The 19,609-nt window shown below is 34.5% G+C and overlaps 2 protein-coding genes across 9 annotated transcripts; one reads left to right on the plus strand and one right to left on the minus strand.

The window, feature by feature from the left end:
* Positions 1-76: 76 nt before the first annotated feature.
* Positions 77-4,982, minus strand: LOC109797069 (anthranilate synthase alpha subunit 2, chloroplastic). The gene is made up of 11 exons (XM_083060340.1): positions 4,643-4,982; positions 4,390-4,565; positions 4,126-4,315; positions 3,843-3,994; positions 3,637-3,752; positions 3,259-3,505; positions 3,118-3,174; positions 2,770-2,922; positions 1,518-1,598; positions 891-977; positions 77-774 (listed from the first exon to the last, which is right to left on the minus strand). The coding sequence occupies exons 1-11, from the start codon at positions 4,779-4,781 to the stop codon at positions 451-453; spliced, it is 1,722 nt and encodes a 573-aa protein (XP_082916466.1). The 5' UTR covers positions 4,782-4,982; the 3' UTR covers positions 77-450.
* A 5,434-nt stretch (positions 4,983-10,416) lies between these two features.
* LOC109795732 (uncharacterized) lies at positions 10,417-19,324 on the plus strand. Of its 8 annotated transcripts, none has more exons than XM_083060356.1 (16): positions 10,417-10,705; positions 11,237-11,362; positions 11,529-11,655; positions 11,901-12,171; positions 12,289-12,381; positions 12,484-12,574; positions 13,153-13,219; positions 14,770-14,812; positions 15,793-15,964; positions 16,064-16,162; positions 17,137-17,205; positions 17,491-17,629; positions 17,991-18,189; positions 18,539-18,636; positions 18,741-18,777; positions 18,959-19,324. In XM_083060356.1, exons 3-16 carry the CDS (start codon positions 11,548-11,550, stop codon positions 19,114-19,116), a joined length of 1,644 nt encoding a protein of 547 aa, XP_082916482.1. In that variant the 5' UTR covers positions 10,417-10,705; positions 11,237-11,362; positions 11,529-11,547; the 3' UTR covers positions 19,117-19,324. The 8 variants fall into 8 exon arrangements, with proteins under 8 accessions (XP_082916482.1, XP_082916483.1, XP_082916476.1 ...); XM_083060350.1 differs by having other exon boundaries at positions 10,418-10,705; positions 11,529-11,666; XM_083060354.1 differs by having other exon boundaries at positions 10,418-10,705; positions 11,529-11,666; positions 14,773-14,812.
* The last annotated feature ends 285 nt before the right edge of the window (positions 19,325-19,609 follow it).

The raw sequence follows: 19,609 nt of genomic DNA on the forward strand, positions 1-19,609 counted from the left end.
ATCTTTTTTTGCAAGTTATCATGCGTATTTCGAATAATGGTCATCCGAGAACATGAATCACATTCGAGAACAGGGCTACCTGCAATGCGAGTGTGTTGTTGAATATTAACAAGTATATTTGTAACTAACTTCATGTTCAATAAGGAGGAATTTAATCACAACAAAAGAAACTCCGTCAAGACACTTTTCTTTGGTTTAAGATGGACTGACAGAAAGAAATGTGATTAAGATATGGAAGTCTCTTAAAACGACAACAAATAAAAAAATATATCGTGAAAATAACTCATCTCATTTTAAATATATGTTCATGACTTTTGTCAGAACATCATTGAGATAGTTTCCAGGATTCTCCACGTAACTTTAATACGATGAAAACCGTATAATCTCAGCCCCTCCGTCAAATTTCCTCGTCGTTATCAAGGTGCATCACTGATGATGGACAAACCCAAATCATTTATCAACAAATGAAGATTCTGCAAGATCAATGGCACGGGCAAGGGCAGCAGCTTTGTTCTCGCACTCTCTTTGCTCATCAGCTGGATCACTGTCAGCCACGATTCCTGCTCCAGCCTGCAGATGGGCAACCCATTCTCTGCGTTTGCTCAAATCCTTGTACGAGTACATTGTGTCAAATTGAGCATTTGTAGGGAAAACTATGGTCCTCAGAGCAAGGGATATGTCCATATCGCCATTAAATGATATGCCTCCAAATCCTCCACTATATGGCCCACGTCTTGCGACTTCCAGCTCATCAATCAACTCCATGGCTTTCACCTGTATTACAACAACCATAATATACGACGATATAACTTGAAAAGCAAGACTACAATAGTATAATGGTGACAATCGACAAAGGGTATCTTGCAGCCTTGAAGGGTGCTAAAATTTACCTTTGGTGCTCCGCTAACTGTACCAACAGGTAATGCAGCACGCAGTGCATCCCAGCTTGTTAAGTGATCTGATAACTCCCCAGTGACCTGCAAAGACATGTACAGTTTCTCATTATCTCATTAATTAATAAGAGTTGATCTTCAAGGAGACTTCAGATCTATAATTCTCATAATAATCAATAGTTTTTACTTATAAACTAGAGGGTTTTAGGTATATAGAAGAAGAAGGAGATAATAGAGACTGAGTACTATAAAATTTATATTGATTTATTGTGATGTCTTCCAACGTGTTAAAGAAAAACATAAAGCATTGACCCTTATTTACACTAGCAACAGATCACTAACTCAATAAAGAAACAAATCATAATATAACAAGGAAATATGGAAACCTAGGAACAACAGAAACTAATCCCAAGAGACAATCAAAGATATTCTAAACATAATTATGAGATATTATTCATATAGAGCATGTTTTGATACAAGCCTAGAAGAGTTTTTCATAACTTCTCTACTAAAAAATACTCTTTATTTTCAGTAACGAAGTTCTTAGAAGTCTAGACTGTATCTAAACAGATCATATTCTAAAATATATTTCCAAATTCTCATATTTTGCATTTAGTAACTTACTGTTGAGCTTATGTGCATAACATGGGAATAGCGCTCAATATTCATAAGCTTTTCAACACGAACTGAACCGGGTTTGGAGACCTGCATATTCATCTTGTATTAAGCACAAGGCTAAAACATAAAAGAAATGGTTTAAAGCAGCATGCACAAGGTAGAAAAGAAGTGTAAAATCATTATGATCATAAACTAAGCAACTGCAAAGCAATGTGCGATGCATATAAATATAGCAACATAGCATATAGAATACAGTCAGTGTCATGAAATTTTGACTCCTTGAATGAGGTGCATGAGATTCAAATTTTGGTTTGCAAACATCAAACAAAGAACCTATCAATAGAGCCCCGGGTTTAGGTTGAGTAGAAAAGAGGGCAGTAGTGGAATAGGATCCAAATCTGTTGGTGACAGAATAACTATTTGATTCAGTAATAAAATGGGATCCAGGGAGTTCGTTAGAATTAGTTGAGTTTTGCAAAAAAATTGGTAGAGAACTGGGTCTCTTTGGTACTTGGGTGAATGAGAGGAGATTACTCTCTGCTCTGAATCACATTAATATACCAGTGATGAGATTGTTTTTTGCAATAAATACTAATCATTTTTTCTCATATTCTAGTCCAGTTCTATCAGAACCATTCTTCAAAAGCCTATTGAATTCCTTTAATCTACACAAGCATGACCTGGGGTTAAAGATAAATATTTTGCAAATCATGCATATTTATATTAGAGACATTTCATGAAAATTAAAAAGAAAGTTATCATCGTAGAAAAGGGTATATCAAGTGATATGAGTGGTGTATTTTGAGTGAGGAGAAACTCTTAATCATTTAATCTTGCAACCAATATTAGAACCAAAAGACGTGACTTTTTATAATCATCTTGTGACCTTTGAATAAACTTCTTATCTTTGACCATCCATGTAAGATCCCAACTGCCAGGAAGTGCTCCTATAGCCTTTTCACCTGAAATGTCCCCAAGGTGTACGTGTGTGGATACTCTTTTACTTTTTTTGTGCTGTTTCTCAGCAGCAATGAATGCTTTAAGAGTCTAGCAAGTGACATGCTTCCTCTTTCTAGAAGTTATACCTAGTTTCTATTAGTGTGAAACCAATATATCTTTTATTTTCCCCTTACTTTATGATATTTTTGTTTACATATCTAGATAAAGGGTTAACTCGGAATTTAGTCCTCAAATTGCAAGTCTTTAATTAATCTCTATGAAACAGAAGATAGTAAGCCAGCAATTGAAAACCAAATACCTTTCCAACATCATTTCTCCCCAAATCAACTAGCATTACATGCTCTGCACATTGTTTTTCATCATTCAAAAGTTCTTTCTCCAACATGATATCTTCTTTTGATGTTTTTCCTCTTCTAACAGTACCAGCAAGGGGCCTATTGGTGATCTTTCTCTGTCAAAAAGGATATGAAATGCCTATTAATACTTGTTAGACTTGTAATGAAGTTCATAATGTTAACAAGTATAGTAAAATTAAAGAAACCTAAAAAGGGTTAATAAACAAGAACATCAACTATAAGCGTGTTAAGATTATTGATATTGTTGAAGAAGTAAATTAATTATTTTCGTAATTATTGCACAAGGTTACCTTCTTCACCCGTGTAAGAATTTCTGGACTTGAAGCAACCAAAATACTCCCTCTGGCCTAATACCAATATATTTTCCAACAAGTTAACTATTGAATGCAAAATAACTAATAAAAAGATAATGGCACGAGAAACTGGCAAACCTGCAAATATGTCATATATGGACTAGGATTAACAATCCTCAATGCTCTGTAGACTTCAAATGGATCTGCAAAAGTTCTCCGTTCAAAACGCTGACTCAGTACAATTTGAAAAATGTCACCAGCCAGTATGTGCTCTTTAGCCCGCAACACTGCACTCTTATATTCCTCATTTGTCATGTTTGACATCTCCAGTTTTGGACCAAAGACATGAGTGTGTAACTTTATTGAACCCGCAGGCAGCCTTGGGCTGAAATTGACAATTATAATTGTACATACTGAAATTAAACTCAACGACCAAACAATGTGATCCTTAACCTTGATTAGAAATGTTAAGCGAAAAAGGAAAAATAATGGGAAAAAAAAAAACAGTTCACTCACGTAATTATATCATGCACCCTAGACACTAGAGTTTCCAGCCGCTTCATTCCATCATTGAGGGCCTCCTCGGGAGAAGAATATCGATCTAGCCGAACCCAATGAATCACGTAAGCTTTCTGGATTGAAGAAAGTCAAAGAAATCACATATGCTTTCGTGGTCCCATAATCACATACATTTACACAGCACCTGGCAAACATAACCTTACCTTTTCAACATGATCAAACACAATCACATTATCATAAAGGCCCAGATGAACATCAGGAAGGTTTCTGTCATCAACTGGAGCATTAGAAAATGGAAGTTTCTTCTTTTCAACATAGCGCATTGTATCATAAGAGAAATAGCCTACCCAACCTCCTGCAAAGAGAAAATGGCAATCAGTCAAAAACATACATTGTGAAGCGCATAACAAAACTGCTTATACACACAACAAACACAATTCCAATAAGGAAATGGCAAAATTAGGATTAGGAGTGGATTTGACATGCCACAAAACGCTTCGGGAAGCTCATCCATGAGTTGAGGCGTCCACTTCTCCATGATCCTACGAGGAATCACCATCGGATCCTCAGCAATTTCCTCACTCCTGCGCCCATCCGCGTGGTCCATAACAGTAACCACGTTCTCTTTCGCCACAATCTCCATACACGGTTGTGCTCCAACCACACTGTACCGTCCCTAATCAAAATCAACACAAACTCAGTACACACAATAACTCATTCACAAACAAATAAAAAAAAAATGGCGCTCACGATGCTAGAAAGCTGGCCTGGCTCCACCGATTCGAAGAGAAAGCTAGGAGCATCTCTCTCGTCCTCCTTAACCAAACAACGGTACGCAAGGACAGGAGTGAGGTGATCAGAAAATATGCATCGGTGGAGAGGAATCACGTTCCCGTTCTTGGAAGCTTCGAGAAACTTCTCCGCAACTGAATGGAATAACGGTGGATGAACTAGAGAGTGAAGAATGAATAAAGAGAAAGCGAAGTAGGAGAAGGAGAATGACCTAGAGAAGGAGATTGAGCAGAGCATTTGACGGTGACGGCGAGAGGACGGTGGCTCCAGCTGGATCTGGAGACGGAGGCGCTTCGGTAACCGTAACCAACACTCGGAAGAAGTAGGGCTGAATGAGCAACCGACACCATGGTAGCAGGCAATGAGTGAGGCAAAAGTCAATGTAAATTGAGAAGAAAAGGGAAGGAGTATCACAAACAAAGACAACGACAAGTAGCGGTGTGACAGACGACGGTGACTACTCCGCTGAACGTGCCGCTGCTGCCGGTTACAGTTACCATGAGTTGGGCCGGATTGGGCTGGGCTTTCCTGATCCGTAATCACACCTCCACTATAGTATAAACACATCCCCTTTTCAAAAAAATATATATAAAATATCTAAATTACTCTTAAAAAAAATAAAATTTTAAAATTTACACCTCCCCTCCCGCGCCTCCTTTCACCTCCTTTCCCCGACCCCTGTACCCCCCGCACTCCTATATCCCGCACCTCCCTTCCCCGATCCCTGTACCCTGCACCTCCCTTTCCCGCAACAGCGCGTGATAAGTAGAGTCGCGTGGTAAGGTAGCATAAAACAATAAACACATTTCTAAATTCAAACTCCATTTTAAGTCTTACCTTCTTCCAACTCTTCCATTCCACTCCTTCTCTACTTCTCTTATCTCTCTTTCACTTTCCAATGCCTTAAACTCCCTTCATGGCCTTTCTCCTTCAACTCTTCGGCGCCAAAAAACACCACAATCCGCCAAACCCCCACACCACCGCTCCCAAGCCCAAAGAAACTTGGCCCTTCTCTAAACACACCGCAACCCACACCCCCACCACCTCTTCTGCTCCCTTCACCCACTCTTTCAAAGCCAACAAGCATGCCATCGCTGTCGCTGCCGCCACCGCAGCAGTCGTTGAGGCCGCTCTCGCTGTCGCACATGCTGCCGCCGAGGTCGTCAGGCTCACCACCGCCACCGCTGCTCCTGCTAGCTGCCTTGCCACGGCACCACAGGACCGACGCTTGGCGGAGGAAACTTGCACCGCCGTCAAGATCCAGTCCGTGAGTTGGAGTGTGGGGTGCGAGATACAGGGGTTCATGGAAGGGTAGTAAATTTTGAAATTTCATTTTTTTATAGGATAATTTAGATATTTTATGTATATTTTTTTAAAAAAGGGGTGTGTTTATACGAGAGTGGAGGTGTGTTTATCATCTCCCTTATCTTTTTGCACTCTAAGTGTTTTTAATTAATTTCAATTAAAAAGGGAAAGCCTCATTGACTTATTGTTATAGAACAAAATCAAATATTAAATTTCTTAAAGTGAAATTAATTTTATTCGGATACAAATTTTCTACTTTAGTAGTAATTGAATTAATTACGATTCGAGTTATTCGTCAAATATTATAAGTTATTAATATTTTAGTATCTATATTTTATAAGTTAAATATTTATTTTATATAATTAAAATTATAATAAATTATATGTAAATATTATATTTAAATATATAAATTATATTAATTTTTGTATAGATTAACATATTTAAACATATAAACTGTATTCTAAATTTAATATAAATAATTTACATTATGTTATAAAATTACTTTTAATTATTAATTATTTTTTAAAAATATTAAATTTAATTTATAAATAAATATGATAAATTAAAAATAAATTTGATAAAAAAAAAGTTCTAAGAAGCTTTAAAAATATTATTGCTCAAAAAGAATTTTTAACAACATTCTTATACAAGATAATTTTTCATATTTAATATATAAAAATTAATCTTTAATAAGAAAAAACTAATTATTTTATAAATTAATAGTAATTTATATCATAATTTAGTTCTTTGCAAAACATTTTAACCAGATTGATTTGATTTTGTTACAATTGTCTTTCTATCCAAGTTAATCGATTTATTATGATATCAAAAGTTATTTTTAGGATTTAATTAAAATATTATTTAATAAGTGTTTTTTTATGCCATAATGTATGTGATAAAAAAAATAATAATATAATATAAATTTTATATTGTTGCATTTAACTCATATTGTAACGTAGCAAGTTATTTCATAAGAACCAAAAGTTTAATATGACTGATTTAGTAGCCTAGAACGGCCCATTTCCAATCTGGAACGGGCAGCTCCAAGCTATTAAATTGACTTGTAAATCGTGGTTGAGAACGGGCCGCTCCAGAGGGAGAATGGGCCGTTCTGGATGAGTTCCAGAACCGGCTGTTTTGATTTCAGAACGGACCGTTCTGCAAGTGATTTTTGTATGTGATGCGATGGTGCAAAACGGGTCGTTCTGGATTTGGAACAGGCTGTTATGGTTACTCTGGAACTTCTATATATAGGGGTTGCCACTTGAGGAGAAAGTGAAGTTTTTAGAGAGAATGACTCTGGGTCTGTGAGCTCTTTTGTCTCTCAAATTTCTCTGTATGATTCTTTTTCTCCTCTAGAGCACTAATGTCTTCTGTTTTTTCTTGAAATTTAGACTAGAAAGCTTGCTTTGAGAGGATTGAAGTTCCAGGTTGCGCTTCGGAAGGGAATTCTACTTCTTCTCAGTTATTGGCTATTTTGAAGTCAATCTTCAGGTGAGGGAAGCTAGAATGTTTGTTGTTTAGGTTACATGTGAGTTTAGAAACTCAATTGATGCATTAATGTTGAGAATCCATAGATGGATTGAAGAAAATCTCATTTTTGGGGTTTGAGAAAAAGGAGGATTTTGATGATTTAGATGCATAGGTTGGATGCATGTAGATTTAAGTTTATTTTGAGTTGTATGGAGCCTATGCTTTGTGTTTTGTGTCTGCATGTGGTTGGATTTGTTGATTTAGATGAGAGTTTTGAAACTCTTTGACTAGGATTAGGCCGGGCGCAGGTTGAGCGCGCCAGGCGTGGAAGAGCTTAGGGCTCTCGGGTTGAATGTTGGGCTAGATGTGATTTGGTTGCGTCAGGTATGGAGACTCTTATGAGTCTCTATCTCAAGGACATCGAGCACGAGTTGAACGCGTCGGGTGTAGATGAGTTTTAGGACTCTCAGGTTGGGATTAGGTTGGGGGAGCTCCGGTTGCGCCGGGCGTGAATATGTTTATGAATGAAATGATGCTAATGCATGTTAAGTTGAAGTTTTGGATCAATTATGTATGATATATGATATGCACAGTGATGATATATATGAATGTTTAAATATAATATGGCATGAGTATATGTTCATATGTGTATGATTATTGATCATAATGGTGAGTATATCATGTATGATGTATGATACATTATTGCATGTGATGTCTTATGACATGTGTATGATTGTTGATCATGATGGTGGGTAGGCCATGTATGATGTATGATACATAATTGCATATGATGCCTTATGGCATGAGCGTAGCCTAGGACTTGAAAAGAGAAAAAATATTTTCGAACTGGAAGAGCTTACATAGAGTCTCTTGAGAGTGGTGCTTGGATATGTCACTGATATATGAGAGAGGTGCTAAAGGAGACCACTGGATTTGGGAAAGTGGTGCTCAGATAGGCCACTGGGTTGGGTGAGTCTCCTATAAGTCCTTAACTAGTGTTGGAGAGGGGTATGAGGTCGAGGATTATTCCCTTAACTAAGTACTCGGGAAGGTTGCGTGGATCCTTACGGATAGTCGGTGGGCGAACTCCACAATTGACTTGGTTATGCATGCCAAGGTTGGGTAAGCTCGTACCCAGCTGTGCTATACTTGACAGTAGATCTGGACTTCCAATTGTGTAAGTGACATCATCCGAGTAAACCCGAGTGAGGATTATTTCCTGTTTAGCTATAACCGAGCGGGCGCATTGAGCGTGAAAACGGTTGGGGTGGTTTCAGTTGGATGGGATGTCACTTATACAGCTCTATTGTTAGGGAGATCTCCTAGGTGTATGCATGACGATGCATTAGATGATTGATATGCATTGATATCTGTCATGAGATGCATTTATTGCATGATTATTAGTATGATGAAGTGTGGTGTTTGACTTCGTGATTGGTGGATTGTATTTTATGCATGAGTAGTGTTGGATAGAGTGTATGGTGTGACTCTATGAACATGATTGATAGTTAGATGATGTGTAGTATAGATTTTACTCTGTACTTGTATAATTGGTTTTGAATTTTAGCTTACCCTTTTGTTTTCATGTGGTGGAACTGGGATGATCATACTTGATATGGGAGCAGGTCAGGACTAGCTTGGAGTTGAGGTGTCCGCTGTGAGATGGGGAGTTTTGATCCTCGTGTTAGAGTTATTATTTTGGATAACAGTTTTGTCTATGCTTGACCGGCACTAGGAGAATATCATTTTTGGGATGACGGTATATATATGGTATTTTATTTTATAACCAAAAACTTAGTTATTTTCATTCTTATTTATACCTGAGTTATCCAACTTAATATTTCTCTTAGTTCACTAGTAGTAGTGTGATTTCACTAAGTGTAGAGATCATGACGGGTCGTACACATACATTTTGTAAATAATTATATTCATACTAGATATCTTAACATAGACATTTTTATTATATAAAAAAATAGATATTGTAATAATATATGAAGAAGATACTCTATTTTATATTTGTTTATCTTTTGTATAAGAGTGTTCTATTAGTAAACTATTACGCACTCCTTTAAGGATAATTGTCTCTAGAAAAATCTCTTGATTGTCTTTGCACTCTTACCTCCTTTATTATTGAGTGATTATTTAAGTATTTTAGTTGGTGTTTCAAGCTATGTTTCCTATTAACAATGAAGCTTATTCCCAAACACTCAACATTTATTCATGTTGTTTTTAGGTAATATCTAGTTTCTAGAGTTTATTTTAATCTGGTACCACTTTCACGACCAACAATAAAATAGTATTTTACCTTTAGATGTTTTATTAACTATCATGTCTCAATGCACTTTGATTAATTTTTTAAAATCAATCAGTTAAAACATCCACTCAATTCCATATAAGTTTCATCTTAGTCATAGATAAATCACCTAGGTTGAGGTCCATAAACAATGACAATTATTCTATGAAGACCCACTTTCACTCCGATGGTTGAATACAATTACACCATGTTGTATTTTTTTTTTACAAATTTATATTTAAGAATAAAATAAGAAAAATACATGTATAAAATATTTTTGACCTCTTTAAAAATTATAACTGCTCACTACTTTTTGTCAAAATATTAATTTATTTTATTTTTCATAGAGATGTATAGTGTTTTTTTCTTATACTAATATATATAAAAGTGTTTAATTAAAATATAGTTTCAAAAATAAATTTAACTTTTTTATTATAATTGATTTTTTTTAATTTAATCGATTATAAAATACTAAAATCGATTTAAACTTTTAGTGTAAAATTTTATCAAGTTATAAAATGGAAGTTTAATTTATTAAATTTTAAGTGGAGGTATTTTATTATTTCTATTTAAAATGAAGAATCCCACAAATTTTCTATTTTTTACTTTTATTTTGTCTCAACCAAACATGCATATTTTATATTTCTTACACATATCTTACCCATTTTCAAGATACAGATGACGCGTTATGAAAGGTTTGGGAGGAAGAAAAATTAGCTGCAAAACAGTAAAAAAAAGAAAAGTAAATTTTAACTATTTTAAAATGTCAAAATAAACGGATACGAAAAGTAAAATTAACAGTGTAAATAGCACGGGTCTTATCTAGACAGGCTTGTTTGTTGGGCTTGAAATTAGAGCCCAAAATTCATTCTCGACAAGAACGACATCGTTTTATATCAGGGAGGTTCTATTAAGTTGAAGCATCAACCCGAAAGGAAAACACCTTTGTGACTGCGTCTTTTCTTCAAACACCGCCTTCACTTACGACGGTTCTGTCGCCGCCAGAACCACCGCATTCCGGTTTCCGACCTCACACCGTCATCCCCTGCTTCCGTTTTAATTCCATAAACTCATCTCGCCTCTAGCTCCTGATTAACACCCATTGCACCTGTAAGCACGAACTCGCAACACATTCATTTGCCGTTATGCAAGATCTTCGTCTCACTCATTCTTCTCCACTAGTCATCTTCTGCGCATTCTGAGGTTAGTGGATCCGCTTCGCTAAACTCGGATTGAGTTCATGATTTCGTGCGTGTTCCTGTTTTTCGTGTTCTCTGCTTCTGGTTCTGTTTCGCGGCACGTTAAACGAGGAAAACTTGAAGATAATGAGGATTGTTGTTTGAAACTTTATTATCTTGATTTTTATAGTAGTTTCTTAGTGAGACATTTCCTCTTAGTTGGTATTTATATTTTTTCCATGTTTATGATTTTTTTTTACTGTTTTAGAAATTGATGTTTGAGTAGAATTAGAATTTATTTTACTTTTTTATATCCTATTCTTATTCTTATGGCATATCTAATCTTAACATTTTTTTTTACAAAATATTTTATCTTAACATAACCACCCAATAAATTCTCTGAAATTTACGTTTTATAATTTTCTGAGTTTCGAAAAGCAATATACAAAACACAACCTTTTACAACAAATGTTTGTGCATTACTGCATTTAAGTTTTACTGTGACTGAAGTGAGGGAACCAACTGTATTCTACGTTGGTGTATTCTACGTTGGCAGGTTTGGGATATTTTGAGCAACACACGGGTTTGAGTTTTTTCTGAAAAAAAAAAGCCCAACTAAAGGCAGCCCAAAAGAGTTCCGATCCCAATTTCAAACGCTGAACAACACTAGTGCCACGCGACAGTAATAGTTCTTTGAGCTTAATTTTGCTTTGAAATTATTCAAACCACTGAATGAATTAGTGAATATTTTGTAGATTAACATAATCGTTGCTTAACAATCAGTAATTCATTCAGTTGTATGTTGCTGAAAATTTAACAATAAAACTTGGAAATTGTGATAATTGTAGGGAATGGGAGTGATAAAGGATGGAACAATCTCAGGGGTTATACCGGACCCTCAAGGGTTTTTGGTGCACTATCCTGCTTATCCATCATCCATCTCTCGAGCTGTTGACACTCTTGGGGGAATTCAAGGTATTCTTAAGGTATAGGCAAGCTAAATTTTATCATATTATTGAATTAGTTAATGTCATTGCCAATTATTATACTATATGTATGAGTATGTACCAATGAACATGGTGTATGAGCTGTTGTGAATTTCCTGATACTGAGTTTGATATATCTATGGATACAAAAAATTGTATAAGTATGTATAAATTTTCTTTCTTCACACGGATTGCAATTTATGTTAATTTTTTCTTGTGGAGTGACATTTGTAGGCTCGTAATTCACAACCAAACAAGTTAGAGCTTCGATTTCGCCCTGAAGACCCATATTCGCATCCTGCATTTGGGGAGCTTCGTCCCACCAACAATTTGCTTCTCAAAATATCCAAGAGAAAACCACCAAATGCTCATGATGCTGAAGCTTGTAGCAGCTCTGGAGTGAAAAATAGGGAGCAAGAAAATCAACCAGAAAGTGTACGTGGCCAAGAGGGAAGTCTTTGTGCTGATATTGTTGCTCGTGTTCCTGAGGCTTATTTTTTTGATGGTTAGACACTCGAAATAGGTTTGGTTTTGGTGTTTTTGTATAGAGATTAGTTAGCTTTATGCAACTTCCTAAGCAAGTTATTTGGTTGCTTTTGTTTTGTATATCAAAATTGTGAAGGAATGGCGGACTACCAACATGTGATTCCTGTTCATGCTGATGTTGCTCGGAGGAAGAAGCGAAACTGGTCAGAGCTCGAAGAACCACATTTTGGTGAATATTTCGTTTCAGTGTTTATGTTCTTCGGTTTAATGTTTGAAGTGTGTTTAATGGCTATTTTACAAAGTTTGTGGCTTGCTTCATGTTTTGTTGTAGATAAGGGTGGTTTCATTGATCTGGATCATGAGGATGTTATGATTATAGTGCCTCCAATTTTTGCTCCAAAAGATATGCCAGAAAATTTAGTGTAAGTTTCTAACTTTTCTTGGTTAATGATCATTTACTTATTTTTAAGAAAAAAAATCAGGGATTAGCATACAATGAGTTGGACGTACGAAGTAAATGATGGCAGGGTCCTATGACTTGGACAGTTTCAATCTTCATGACGAGAAAAAATCTGGGGGTCCGCTTGAGAGGATATTAATTGTGTTATCTATTATTCTTTTTCAATTAGCTTTTCTAGTTTTCTTGGTTGTTAGTTTGAAATTATTATATAGCTTGTCTTCTTGTGTTCATTTATAGTGCATTGCCTCCGTGATACCCTTCAATGAGGCTTTATTTCTTGTCCATTTATATATATGTATGTGTGTCTGTGCATTTGTTTCTGTAGTTTGGGGTATTTGGATAGTGGGATACACAAGGTTCTTAAAATTGAAGTATTAAATGTTTTCATTTCTTATTGTATTTTTCTCTCCACTGATGGAGTAGGAGGTGGCAATGAAGTTCTGTTGTAACTTTTGCTAGTTATCCTTGTAAAGTTTTGACTGACAATTCCATTTTGTGTTAACTTTATATTGAAGTGATTTAATCATTTTTGTATTTCAGCTTGAGACCATCTACCATGCCGAGTTCAAAAAAGAAACCAGAGGAAATTGTACAACACCCTTTTGAGGTATGGATAAATTTTTCTTAATAGAATAAAGACATAAAGTTTAATCCTTTTGGTGTATTAAAATATATTAGCAGCCTCGGGTAAGTGTTGGTGATTGATCCAAGTCTCTTTGACTATCAGTCACAATTACTTGTTTGCAGAATCCTTAATATGAGTCACTTCTTTCAAGTCTTTTTATTGATTAGTCTTACCAATTTGTGGATTGTACAATTTCCTATAGCTAGAGGTGAACAATATATCCTCCAAAACTAAATATATCATTGAACAAGAAAAAAAAAAGAGAAGTAAAAAATAGCAAAATTTAGGAGGAAAAGAGACCGCTTTAAACATGTGGGCATTACCCCAATCAAGCTCAGTAAAGGATTACATTACATACATCACCCATTGCTTCAAAATAATCCTTGTTTTCTTTTTTCTTGAACATGGACCAACAGAAACTGCTTCCAGGTAGGACCCATCATATGCTCTCCAGGAATCCTGAAAACATTGTTTTCATTTATCCAAGAAAAACACCTTAGGATCCAATTGCAAAGTATTGGATTCTAGTGTGGGTTTATAAGGACTTGAGCTCTCCAACTACAATGACTTGCTTTGGTGTTGTGATTTTCCCAAGGTTTTTATCAATTAGTATCAAAGTTTTCTGCTATGTCTCAGCTGCAAACGAGTGGTGATGTTGGCATTGTAGTGTTACCTAGGACAAGTCAAAGAGCTATTTCATAGCCAGCCTCTGTAGGTGCTAGGGCTGTGGAGTGTGTGGCGAAATGGTATGATCAAATTGCAGTGTATGTAACTTGAATCTCCCATGGGAAGTATGGAATTCTAGTGTGAGGTTTATAAGATTTTGGGGTCTCCAACTATAACGACCTACTTTTGTGATGTGGTCCTCCCAAGGTTTATATAAGTCAAAGAAGTATTAACTTACGAATATTCACATGCGATTTGTATATTGCCAGTCCTGTTAAGATCAACTATTCTTACAAAAGACTTGAGCTAGCAAATGGGCTAATGAAATAGAGACCTTTGATTTTTTGGACTAGCAAGAATGCATTAGAACCTAATAGAAGAATTTACGAGAAAATAAACTTGAAGAATCTGATCCCAAACCCTGCTATCTAAATTAGTGGAGGAATTAATATGATCTAGTAAAGTCGAAATGACTTGTAATTGACTGGCTTATTTATCAATCTAGTATCTATGAATTATGAAAGTAAAATTCCAAATATAGGATTTTGACCAGAAGGAACATATAACAGAACATCCCAAATTTCCTAAAAAAAATACAATAAAAATTCCTCATTCTATTTTTAGTAAATCATTGTTACTTAAATCAAATGGCAGTTTATTTGTCAAAGGTGATAAGGTTAATTTGACATTTGTTTTCAGTCAGAGATGGGAAAGATCACATTCTGAAAACATGTAGCTACTAGGTGACATATACCTGAATAACGATTAAAATGAATTCTACATATTGTTTTTGTTTGAATGTCATTGTCAGCAGTCACGTGTGATATTTTTAACAAAAAAAAATTCTCCTGTGATGTTGTGTGCAGAAGGGCATGGAGCCAGTTCTTGCAATTGGCTTTGACATTAAAGATATCCTTTTCTCAATCAGTAGAACCATCATATTTCAAACTTGTTGAAGTTGAAAGTTCTATGTGGTTTTGACATGCCTATTTTTATTGTTTTTGCTCCAGTGATTTTTGTTTTGCTGAAATTTACTCTCATTGTTCATGAGTGCGTAATTAAACATATAGAGTGAGTTGTTAATATATTTATAGCTTTGCCATTGATTAACTGATTTAATTTCAAAATTTTTTAAATTTCTCAAATATATATATTTTTCCTTCCGGTGTATAACAAAAATTGCTTCTTGAGTGATTTCACAAATTTATATGTTCTGAATAAGAAAATCAAGTTGTAATGACGTCATTTGTACATTCCAAGCAGATTTTCCTACAAAAGCTAAACACAAACCATTAGTTTTTAGAATGCAAGTTATTCTTGAGGATCAGTTAACCACCTCCCAGAAGTGGGAAAATTTGTAGCTTTTGCCAGTGATAAACCAGCATATAATAGGGCTTGTTATGTCGTAGTATCTTGTAAATAAATAATACTAGTATATAGTAAATAGTTGCATTCCTTCCTTAATTTTCATGCCAATAAAGAAGACATTTATTTCTCTGAAGTTGTGCTGTTAGGTAATGTTCTTTATGTCACTTCTTAAACAAGATAGAAAGAGATGGAATAAAACTGAAAGTTATCTTCTTTACTTCTAAGTTGTAATCCATTTTTTTTTACTGAAGTTGTTTACATTTAAACCATTACTTGATAATTTGAGTTAGTACTATCTTTTAGTATCAGTACCTCTTCATTGTATTTTTCCATTTAGACTTATTAACTTTTCTTTTTCTATAAACGTTATCAGAGGGTTTTTTTTTTGTGTTGATATTTCTTTAACCTTTTTTTTTTTTTTATAACATTATTTTGATTAAAGGTTTTGCTACGAAAAAATCTTAAGATTTATTGCCAAAAAATTGCACTTTTGTAGTTCTGGTTTTTCTTAGCTATCATACAGATTCCTAAGAAAGTGAATTGGGAAGAATACATTCCACAGGACTCAGATCAGTGGGAGTCACAGATGGTTGTATCTAGAATGTTTGATGAGAGGCCTATATGGCCCAAAGATTCACTTACTGAACGCTTGATTGATAAGGGCTTAAGCTTTTCTCATGGCATGCTCAGAAGGTGAAAGGAGCAAATTCTTCTGATTAGCTCTTTTAACTTGCAATAATTGAGTTGCTAAACCATGATATTCATGCAGTGACCTTCCATTCTCTCTTGCAGGCTTCTATCTAGAATTTCTTATTACTTTTCTAGTGGTCCATTTCTAAGGTTTTGGATCAAGAAAGGATATGATCCACGCAAAGACCCTGGTTCTCGCATGTAAGACTTACTCCTAATTTCTAAATGATATCTTGGATTCTGGTTATACATTTGCACTCAGAAAAGTATTTGATTCCTGTGATAAATATATTTCTGATGTATTGTTTAGTTTGTATATATTATTAAACTACCAGCATTCCAGGGTGTCATGTTATTCTTTTTTACCTTTCAATTAGGTAACAAGAAAGAGCTAGATTTAGGATGGGGATCATGATCACTCTGTAAGCCTGTATTGTCTGCTGAAATTTCAGACTGGTTTATAGGATGGGGAATCAATTTATGGAACATTAATTTTGATAATAATATAGCTGGCATAAATGAGTTTCTCCGGACCTTGGCTGGAAAGAAAGGACTGATTATTCTCCCTGGTGGTCCATGCTTTTATGCAATTTTCATGGCTATTTCAGACATTTAATTTTTTCTCCAAGTAGCTTGAATTCATTGGTTCTTTACATCCTAAACTCTTGTCATTAGAAGAATGGGGCTCTTTAAGTATTATTTTTATTGTTTTGCTTTTTAGGATGACAATGCATCCCTGGCTGTTAATGAATGTTGTTGTTAGTACTTGTTGATTATGGTTCCATGTGTCTATTTGACATTTTCTATGAACTAAAGTCTGTGGACAACAGACAATACTGTAAATATTCATTTTATATCCTGTTTTGTTTGTGCTTCTTTTTAAAGTTCCTTTTTGTGCTCCACATCTTATTGTTAATGTGGTTTTCCCTTTTGGTTCATATTTTACCTATCCCCAATAAGGCTCCTATGGTATTTGCATATAAACATATTACATCTTCACTTGCCTTTAAATACAAAATTAAGATGAAGAATTAATACATTTTTACCAGTGTTCTGACAATGCAAAATCTTCATTCTATCAATTATTTTACTGAATTTTTATTTGTTATATTTCTATTTTTGAACAAGAATGAGTCTCCATTCTGTTGACTACGTTTATATTTTTGGTTTAGCAGTTATCAAAAAATTGATTATCGAGTACCTGTCCCATTACAAAGTTACTGTGATGCTCATTCTGCCAATAAGTATGTCTTCTTCTTCATTCTATCTCTTGTTTACAAAGCTGTTCACTATAATTTGGAAGCAATTCCTTACGCGTGAATGCACAAGAAAGAGGAAATAGAAAATAGCAATGTAGATTAATACATATAAGCAAACACAAGTGAAGACCAAGAACTAATTACAATCTCAATTAAATATATTTGCAGACCTTGGATTGATACAGCATATATGGTTATTGTCACTATATATGCTTATTATCTTGCCATTGGAATTGTTTTCTCATTTTTTATTGTTATTGTTTCATGCAGATCTAAACATAGATGGGAGGATATATGTGCCTTTCGTGCTTTCCCTTACAAGTTCCAGACTTCTTTACAGTTATTCGAGCTTGTCGATGATTATATTCAAACAGAAATAAACAAGCCTCCATCGCAATCAACTTGCACTGTAATTTTTTTATATGATTTTTTTTCAATATCTCACTTTTTATGTTGACATGATATTGTCCAAACATTTGAAAGACCAGCATGCTTTACTCTGCTTTTGACATGTTTCATATTTTTCTAATTCCCTGGCATGAATTTAGAGCCTTATGTTGATGATGAGTTATTCATTTTTCCTTTTTGCTCAAACCAATGAAGTGGCAGATTTATTCTATACAATCTTGTTATATTCTGAAATTTTGTTGCAGTAATTCAGGCCAAAATAGATTAGATATCAGAAAAAGTGCTTGATTTTGTCTTTCATGATTGAGGTTACTGTAAGAAATCCCATTAACTAAGTTGCATCTAAAATGTTTATTTTGTAGTTTGCAAATGGGTGGTTCTCACAACACATGATCAATTGTATTAGACAACGTCTTATGGTGAGATTCCTATCTGTATTTCCCAAGCCTGGCGCAGAGAATTTACTCAGAGCTGCCACTTCAAGGTTTGAAAAATTAAAGAGGGAGTGCCTTAGGAATGTCATGAAGCTTGATGGAGTAGAATGCCAACAACCTAATTTAGGTTATGCTTCTATTTCTCAAAAAGTCCCTACATGATATTTATTTTGAGTCATATATATAATTGAAACTTGAAAGGGAGAATTCTATTTAGGTTCATCCGACTCTTTGAGCCAAAGTTTTCTAATTTTCTTCCTCAAAAGGTTATTCGTAGCAGAATTTAGTAATTTAGTTTGGACAAATTTTATTTAATTAATTTGTTATTTGTTGTGAGCCAATGGAAAGTTTATTTATTTATTTGTTGTAAAACTATAATTTAATATATTTCCGAGTAAAAAATTACTATCTTCTGATCTGTTAAATAATCTTTTAATTGAGTGATTATTGATAAAACTTTTGCATCTTGAACATAGGTTTGGAAGAGAATGAAGAACTTGACAATGCTGAAGACGAAGAGGACGCAGTCGAGGGTAATGATAGTGAAGAAGAATGGGAAGAAGAAATTGATTTGGTAATTCTTGTCTATGTTTACTGCTTTTATGTTTTTCATTTTTATATTGTGTTAATAATGACTTTCTGATCCAATATTTTTTGATGTGTTGTTGACACATGTAGGTTGGAGATAAAGAAATGCCTCTGCCGTCTAATTCATGTATCCTTTTCTATTTCTACTCCAAATTTAGTCATGTACACTTATGTTTATAAAGATTGAAACATCATTATTGCATTGCTCAAATTTTGCATGTTGAAGTTAACGTTTCACATTGTTAAGCTATTATATTAGACAAAATATTGAACCTGCTGGCACTTTTGAATTTCTTTATAATATACAGACATCAACATGGAGAATATTTCAAGGACTCATTTACAGGAACTTTTTGGTAGCTTCCATCCTAATGCAATTGATGGTGAGCAAGTACTTGCAAATGGCAGCGACGAAGAATATCATATATACGGGGAAGATAGTGAGGAGAATTACTCTGATGAATAATTTGTGTCATTCAGAGTCATCAAATACACATATAGGAGTATCAATGTTTTTTTAAGTTATATAGGAGGGTAAATATCATCTTAGGTTTGTTGATTAAATATCATCATGGATCCTAGAATTCACATTGTTATTACAAGAAGTATCTCTAATTACATTTATAAAAACAGAGAAAAATATATTGGTAGATGGAAAGTAGTTTTTCATTTAATTATCTATTTTTGTTGATAACTATTAAACAGTGGTGGAAATAGAATTGGTGAATAATGAGATTGAATGATGAACACTAAAAAATGGAAATAGATTACGATTAGTATTCTGCTGAAAACATTTTTGTGATGATACTTGTGACAATGAAAAATAAACTCGAGTAAAATCACCCTAATTATGAAATAGAAATATGTCTATTAAATTTTTCAAAGTTATACGTATGACATATATTAACTTTCTCGCCACTAAGAGAATCCAAATCCTTGGAGGATGGATTCTGGCCAAG

This window comes from Cajanus cajan, chromosome 7, assembly GCF_000230855.2.
Source record: "Cajanus cajan strain Asha chromosome 7, NIPB_CcT2T_4, whole genome shotgun sequence".
NCBI lineage: Eukaryota > Viridiplantae > Streptophyta > Magnoliopsida > Fabales > Fabaceae > Cajanus > Cajanus cajan.